The sequence below is a fragment of the Bidens hawaiensis genome, unplaced genomic scaffold, assembly GCF_021521415.1.
Source record: "Bidens hawaiensis isolate Kalapana, Puna unplaced genomic scaffold, B.hawaiensis_p1.1 tig00074525_1, whole genome shotgun sequence".
Classification (NCBI taxonomy): domain Eukaryota; kingdom Viridiplantae; phylum Streptophyta; class Magnoliopsida; order Asterales; family Asteraceae; genus Bidens; species Bidens hawaiensis.
In genome coordinates, this window is record NW_027502918.1 from 16,942 (window position 1) to 25,820 (window position 8,879).

The 8,879-nt window shown below is 36.5% G+C and overlaps 1 protein-coding gene across 1 annotated transcript; it reads right to left on the reverse strand.

Moving 5' to 3' along the window:
• Positions 1–1,138: 1,138 nt before the first annotated feature.
• On the reverse strand, positions 1,139–8,127 carry LOC143606369 (phosphatidylinositol 4-phosphate 5-kinase 8-like). Its single transcript, XM_077082156.1, has 9 exons — positions 8,045–8,127; positions 4,571–5,644; positions 4,320–4,487; positions 4,008–4,173; positions 3,793–3,903; positions 3,529–3,716; positions 3,286–3,437; positions 3,052–3,217; positions 1,139–1,605 (listed from the first exon to the last, which is right to left on the reverse strand). The coding sequence occupies exons 2-9, from the start codon at positions 5,641–5,643 to the stop codon at positions 1,326–1,328; spliced, it is 2,304 nt and encodes a 767-aa protein (XP_076938271.1). The 5' UTR covers position 5,644; positions 8,045–8,127; the 3' UTR covers positions 1,139–1,325.
• Between the last annotated feature and the right edge of the window lie 752 nt (positions 8,128–8,879).

Consider the following 8,879-nt stretch of genomic DNA (forward strand, 5'->3'; position numbering starts at 1 on the left):
ATTCAACTTACGACCATTTTCATACATTCATAAAAGTCAAGCATTAACAAAGTAACATCACTGATGGACATATGTCGGTCGATATTTCCAACGAATCAACAGCGAGTACCATAGAAAAGTGTAAAATATAATCATCCTTGAGCAATCCCTTGTTGATTACGGATGGATCACAAGGAATTGCTTAACCCAGTATAGGCTTTTACCTGGGGTACCAATTCCATCCAAGGAATTGCCTAACCCGGAAAAGGCTTTTACCTGGGATACTAATGACACTTTAGTCCATTACTAAATGATCTTGACCGGTACCTGTTTTGACACTGAGAATGGTTTGTGATATTGTAAATGATTAATCTTGTTTTGGATTTTCGGTTTTGACTGGTTTGATTTGGTTTCGATTTGACAAAAAATAAAACCGAAGGGGTAAACACCCCTAGATTGAGTGGTATCACACTACCAAAGGTTAGTGAGACGATTGGTGACCGTTACCTTGTTGCCCAAAGTTGTAAATGTGATCTTTATCTGTTTAGAGAAACGTTCATAGTGAAGAGAAACCATCGGGTTCTAGGCCAAATCAGTTTGGGTTGGGTCAACAAAACTTGGAACTGTTTTAGCCAAACCAGGTCAGGCTGGAAAGTGGAAACGCGTTCTGAGGGAGACAAGATAGGTTCAGACAGTTTGAAAAGTTTTAACTCGTTCGAGTCAGGTTTGACCGGTTCAAACAGGTTTCAATGTACAACCCGATTTCAACCGTATGGGTTGGGTCAGTTCCAAACAAGTTTCAAAACTGATACCGGTTTCAGGTTACAAACCGGTTCTGTTACTAAACAGTGTTTTTTTCACCTCACCCGCAACGCAACAGCACCATTTTCCACCACCCATTAGAGGTGTACGAACTGGATTTTCCTTTACCTATTCCGGTTTGGGTCAACAAAAGTCAAAACCAGTTATTTCCTAAACCAATTCCCGTTCCAAACCAGTTTCCAAGTGAAAATCAATATGTATGGTTCCAGACTAGTTCCAGTGCAGTTACAGCTTAACTGGCTTCAAATATAGAATGCAATGGGCCTTAAACCGAATAGATAATCCTGGAACGAGATGGGCTTACACTTTCAATGATAAGAATCAGATGCAGATCAGATATCAAAATGAACGAGACAGTGACCCAACTTAGGATGAAATTGAATAATTAGTTTATAACATAATAAACCCATAAATGTATATATACCCCAAGTATTATAATATGATACATATACTACAGCTTCAAGCAAAAAGGATTATATATACTGACTATAATAAAAACAAAGAATCATACTTGCAGCAGGAGTTCAAGGATCAACAGGAAAAACCTTCTCAAGAAAATTGATGAACCGGTTGGAATAGAATTTTGGATCAGCGACGGATATTGACATCGGATCATACCGAACCGATTTACACGCATGCTCTATTTTCTTTCGCATGCTATAGTCTTGTAGTATATCTATTATGCCCAGATATAGAACAACATCATATACTTCAAATAGTTCCACTTCTGCTGAATCTGAAACATCCTGTGAAACCTTGCGGTTTGCCTGAGCTGGCATGTTCACACCTAACTGCACTCTTAATCTGAAAAAAATAATAAAAATGAGTATCCCACGAAAACTTCCTATTCAAAATCAAATTATAACTTTCTTTTGTGACCATGAGATCCCGTTAGCGAAAACTCACAGGCCCCACCAATACCCTGCTAGCCGGCGGAACCACGTACAGTGCGGTGGAAAATTCAAGGGGTTAAGACAGGGAATCGGTAAAAGTTGGATTCGAACCTAAAAATAAGCTTGTTTAATAAACCAGCCCAAGCTTCACTTATCAAACATGAGGTAGCTCGCGAGCCTAAACGAGCCCACTATTTATATATTTTGTATTTAATATAATTTATATATTATTTATTATAATATACAAATTACAAAACAATGATAAAAGTAGCAAAATAATATCTATTACTTACATAAAAAAGTATTGCTTATATATATATATATATATATATATATATATATATAAAATGAAAACCCATTTGAGTTGTGAAAACCCGTGAAAACCCTATGTAACATCGTTTTTTTTTGTTACATGTAATGTATGTTGTAACATTTAATACAAAACATCGAAACATCAAAAAAAAAATGTTTTGCTATTTTTTAACATTTTTTTACTAATTTTTATATATGTTTTCAGGAGAGAGAAAAAGTTATATTTATATTTACATTTTTTATTCACTTTAATTGTGGACCACAAGATTTAAACATTAATTAAAAACATATGGTTGAGAATGGGTTTCTAGAGTTTTCACAACTCAAGTGGGTTTTCATTTTATACTTAGCCTATATATATATATATATATATATATAGGGGAGATTTCAAATGAGAACCACTTTGAGTTTTAAGAACTCGAAAGAACTCAGTGTAACAATTTTTTTTTAGAATTATTTTTACACATGCGTAATATATGTAGGTTACATACACGTAAAAAATATTACAGAATTTTTTACGCACCGAGTCGACTTTTTACATATGTGTAACGGACATAAAAGTTAGTGTAACCACTTACATCTTTATTCTCTCTCCTACTTTGACTTTTTTACCATATTTAATCTCAACCACATATTCCAATCCATTTAATTAAATGTGTGGCCTAGAATGGAGTTCTTAAGTTCTTAAAACGTAACATGGTTCTCAAAAGATCCCTCCCCTATATATATATATATATATTAATAAAAATACAAGTCAAGACCGAGCCGGACTCGAGCTTGAAAAATTACTCACGAGCCAAGCTCGAGCTTTAGAAACAGAGCTCAAAACATTGGCTTGAGCTCTCGTATGATAAACAAGCCAAGATCAAGTTCGGCTCGTTTACACCCCTATGCTTACCCATGCACCACACCTTGAAGGTTCAAAATTTCAATTTGATTCCTTAATATTTATTATTAAAACGCTACAATTATGGTTATATCCATATATTGGAGTTTGTGTCAATAACAATGATGAAAAATAAATTGAGATCAGATATTAAATTACCTTGCAGTACCAGGAAGAAGGAGATCGACTTCTTTGTCACCTACAGAAAATGCTCTCAAGGTATTTCCTCTTATGTGAGGACCTGGTGCGGTGTTAACTGAACTGGGTTCGTGTGTCACTAGAAGAAGACCCTTTGGAGGAATTGAGAGGTCCCTTGAAACCGAATCTACAACATAGTTGTAAACAATCAAATTGAAAATCATATCAAGTAGTCATTATTATTCATAATTTTACCATCATCAGCAGGTGCACTAGACCGGTGCTTAGCATCTGGTGGTTCCAAGAGAGCCTTCAAATGCTCGGGTGCTCTAAAATGCAACCCGAGAAGAAGGCTATAATCTATGACCTGTTGAGTTTCTAAAAACTTGCAGTCTAGATGGATTTGTCTGCAAAAGATGTTGGAAGAAATTTATGTGACTAATATAAAATTATAAATGATGACAGGTACGTAACTTTGAATGCCAATGTATAGCTTACTTAAAAAGTGCCTCGCGCAATGACTTGTCCATATGGAATTCATATGCAAGATCAAGGTCTTTTAATGTGGTGCCCTCGTCTATGTCATCTTTATTTGTAATTCTTCCATGGCAAGAACCTTTCAAATCATAACGTCGATGTATCCGTAGTTCTGTTTTGAACATATTTCCCATGACTATAAACCGTACCTAGAAATAACATTATAAAAAAATGTGTAAATAATGTTAAAAGAAGACTAGAATGCAATAATTATGACGAAAATACCTTCTTGCCACCTCTCAGTGCTATCTCATGGAGGCCGAAAAATTTAGTGATCAGTGTGTTGTCATACATTTTTACATGATCATAATAACTTGGAAGCATCTTGAGCAGAACCTACAAAATAGACAAGATCAATACTCTTTGTTTTAGATTACACTAGGGTTCTAATGAGGTTTATATGTTCATAAAGATCAAAGATATGATGCAAAAGGTCAAACCTTTAGTTCAGATCTTCTTAAAGTCTTGATCACAAATCTGTCATCATGAGAAAGATAGAATATGCTGCCACTTTTCCCCGGGGAAGAAAGCTCTCTCAAACCATCATCTCCACATATGGACATCATATACTCTGCAGCATCTAACTTGAAAAGCTCCCTCAAATTCCTGAAAAATAGTCACCAAATCCACCACAATTACACAAAAATCAAATGTTATGATAATCAGGGTCACCATTAATCAAAGATCTGGTTCCTAAAAGAATACAAAGAAAACGACCCTAACATGTATGCTAACAACAATTAGACAGATACCTGAAGACCATTGGACAGTAGTCTTTCCAATAGAAGTCAACAGAATAATGTGGGGGTGTAAATTGTGACCCTTTTCTAGGAAAATACATTCTTATTCTAGCCCGTTCTCCAAAATCTGAAGATCTCACTTCACGCATTGGAACTGGTGTAATCTTGCCAACTGTGTACCTGTAAACTTCAAATGATACAACACATGAGTTGCAGTGTAAATAAACAAAAAAAAGAATCATATTCAAGTTGAGTTCATTTACCTGATACCTAGTTGCAGATTTAGCATCAGCCAGTAGCTTTTATGGCCTTCAAATATATCCACACATGATTTAGTCTTCACTTCATTTGCGTGCAATTTGTTCTGTTGTTTGTTTTTAGATGATAATCCTACATTATTCTTAACCCGCTCTTTCATTAGAACACCTTGCATATACTCCCGTTCCCATGCTACAGTACTATCATTATCTAGTTCACTTTCACCTTCATCTGAGATATGAGATAGCATATTTGCGTTCTCAGAAGTAGAAAACTCTCTAGAATAATCCCCAAAGCTATAATCTTCATCGGTTGGTATTCGCTTGCTTGATATCCGGCCCGAGTCTCTAAAGAATCCATTAAATGGAATCTTTTCAGATAAACTGCGACCGACATTGCGTTCAGAATCTTTAAATCTATCAGACCTACCAGTAGAACCATCAGTTACAAGTCCTTTCTTTTTGTCAAATCTTCTAATAGATTGGGACTTACACTTGTTACTTCCTGCTGTATAAAGTGTGCCTTGACCATCTTTGAGTCCTTTAGTCCACGTCCCAAAATAATAACTACCGTCCGCAAACCGGTACACACCAGACCCGTGTCTATGACCGTATAACCATGAGCCATCAAACAGATCACCATTCAGCCACTTCATCACTCCTCTACCACACATTTTTCCCGCTTTCCAATTTCCAATATAAATATTGCCATTATTCCAAGCATACTTACCACTGCCTTCATGCACACCGTCTTTCCAACAACCATCATAAACATCAGAATTACTATATTGTTTTCTTCCAAGCCCGTTTTGGATGCTCAATCTCCATGAGCCTTTGTATGCAGACCCATCTGATTTTGTTAATGTTCCAAAACCGTGAAGATAACCACCAGAAAAATCACCCTCGTAAGTTGCGCCAGATGGCCAAGAGATGTGTCCTCTTCCAGACATTTTTCCTTCTTCCCAGTTGCCATCATAAACCGTACCATCTGACCATGTGTATTTACCTGTGCCGTGGGGGATTTTACCCTTCACGTTACCAAGGTAAACATCCCCATTTAACTTTATTTCCTCAGTCATCCTGAAACAATGAGGAATACACGGGAAACATAATCAGATTCTGAAATAGGATTAATGTAAAATCTAAAACAATTTTTAAGTGATGGAAATGGAGTTATTATGTAGAAGAGATGCTTATAGAAAATTGTGCAAAGATCCAGCTATCAGTTAATTTGTGATTTGTGACACCTTTAAAGTCACTCCGCATCTACACTTAAGAGAACTTAAGTCTTATTAATACATGATACATGCTGCACCCAGCTTTCTTTTTTGAAGAGTATCTTACATTTTACTTTAAAGACTATTTAAAAACTTAAATCATTATATGATTTCTGTCAGGATAGCCCTGCTTGCGGTGCGCACATATGATGTATATATGTGTGAACCCTCGGGTGGGCAAAAGTGAAATTGCACTAATTTTGACGTTATTTTACTAATCTCGTGAAAATAACGTTAAAAGTGACGGACGGTTAATCAAGCATCATGTAGTGGCGTTGATAGCTGAAAGATAAGGGTACATGCACCGATCAGCCGGTGTCCCGATGATTGAGTGCTATGTGCCTTATGTCCAAGGCTTGATGCAAAACTACTATCGAGCCGGGGGTCTCACCGGAAGCAGCCTCTCTATCCCTATGGGGTAGAGGTAAGGCTGCCTACATCTTACCCTCCTCAGACCCTACCATAGCTTTGCTATTGGTGGGATATACTGAGTACGATGATGATGATGATGATGATGATGATGATGATGATGATGATGATTTCTGTCAGGTGGTTAAAACTTATCCAGCTTAATATCAGTTTATAAGATGGAAAATTTCATATAACGTGTATTCAAGTTTATGGGAAGAACAAGTTGAAATTTAAACATACTATCCACTAGTTTCTTAAACCTGGTAAATAACTGATGAGGTATCCCACGTATCGGGCTCAACGTCTAAAATTGGGTCTGGATAAGGATTGGCCCATTGGGCCCTGCCCAGCCCATGTCCCTCTCCTCATATAAAGTAGACTCATTGATTAAAAAAGGGGGCTCCTACCCTCTCTACCTTCCCCCTCCCCCGTTGGATCTCCCTACAATACTCTTTATTTTGTTAAATTGTTATTTACTTTCTGTTATATATACATACATATGAAAATGACTTGATTGTGGTAGGGTGGTCCCCGGAATACATTGTAACAATAGTTTTATATGCATTTCAGTATTTCTTACTGTTGGGGTAGTCTATTCATAGAATGTATCAGTTCTCTAATAGTACTAATTACATATACAATCAGAATGAGTCGAATACTCATTTTTGGTTTTTGAGCCTATTTTCTATTGTGCCTTCGCGTTGACATTCGACATAAGCCTGTCCTCATGCCTTTATTTATCAATCTTCTTAGCATAAATTCGTGTACATTTGTCACAGGCAGGCAATACTCCCCTAATTTCTGGACTTGCTAATCTACAAGTAGATAGAACCTAATCTTTAATTGGTTGATGATAATAGGATTCTCAAACTTTTAACTATCTCATTTTAAGATAAGTGAATAACCATCACCAAAGGAAATGTGGATGTATATTAATATAGGTATGCACATACAAAATATAGATGTTATAACATAGATAAACTTGCAACACTTATTTTATGTTCTCTAAGAGAAAGACATATTGAACTAAATAACAGATGTAAAAGACCAAGGTGGAGTTTTATATCTGATAAGTGGAATTTGAAGATTTCAATCTAAAGCTGCTTATCTTTAAAAAAAATCTTGATTCAGATACAAAAGAACACAACTCTAGCATCATAACAATTAACTATTCACACAAAACTGAGTTTTAACGCTACGAACATTTAAATCATATGGCTTCCTAAAGTAATAAATTCTAACTACAAAACAATATACAATTGGATGTATCTATATAGAGAGAGTAATATCTATCCATTCATTAAATTAAAATATTTATACAGATAACTATTGAAATCAAAGCCAATTTACACTTTGATAAATCATGAATTATTTAATTGCAGTAACACAATAATATGAAATTGACATTGACTTAAGCACAGCCTCCCATACCACCTGAACAGGTCAACCAAAGTAGTCCAGTTTACACTTCACACCAAAATTAAACCTACACTCACCTACATTTTATCCTAAACTACCTAATCTAGAAATCCAAATCTCTTCACTAATTCAAAACAAATCCAGATGCAAAAACACATAAAACTAATCACAGATCTCCACTTAATCTATATTCAACTAATTAACCACTACCGTTATTCGCAGCACTGTCCATCAAACACGGCATCATTCCCTCAATCATCATATACAAATCATCAAATATTAATTAACACGGATAAACAGTAAAATCAGATCGATGTAAACTCAATGTGATTCAAATTAACTATAACCTAGAATCAAACATCGAGAAAACTACCTGTAGGATCGAATCAGACCGAATTAACTCAAATCCAAGCTAGGTTTTGCATCAGCCCTAGGCAAATGGATCCAATAAGACCGAATCAACTGAAATCCGCCGGTGAAGCAAAGAGAAAACGTCCGATTGAAGCTTCGAATTCGCTAATCATACACAGGATTTGATCAAATTGATGAGGCTTGTGGCGTGAGTTGAGTTCAGGTGGTGTATGTATGGTTTGAGAGAAAGGGGGAGAAGAGAATAATGACTTTGGGGAATAAGAGAGGTGATGACGTGGCAAGCATGCAAAATGTGTTGAATCAAGGAGAGCCGTTGGATCGGGTGGAGATGATGTTGATGGTGTTTTTGTCGTTGATCTGACTGAATGTTGACGCAAAGCATAAGGTGAGTTGTGAAGATTCACGGATTTAATTTTTATTTAAGGGACAAATCGCATCTTTTTTTATTTAAAGTTGAATGTCGAAGCACGAAATGAATCTAACCTGATCCATGACGATGTTTCCACGGATTTTCGAGATGAACGAACCACGTCTTGATCTTCTTCTTCTTCTGCGGCTGCGCCGGCGACCTGCAATGTCGAGACCTGCAATGGTTTCGGGGGTGTGGAGGCGACTGCTAAGATATCCTGAGGATTTCTTGTTCACAGACACAAAAAGTGGTGGTGGCTCTTACTGAGCATGACCCATGATAAGGAGGTGGAGACCTCCTTATATAGAGTCTCATGGCCACCATCATGGTACCCTAATGGGCCTAGCCCAGTTAGGGTTACCTCCACAAAACCCCCTCGGCCCAATAACATTGTATTAGTCCATGCGATAAAATAGGCCAAACATAA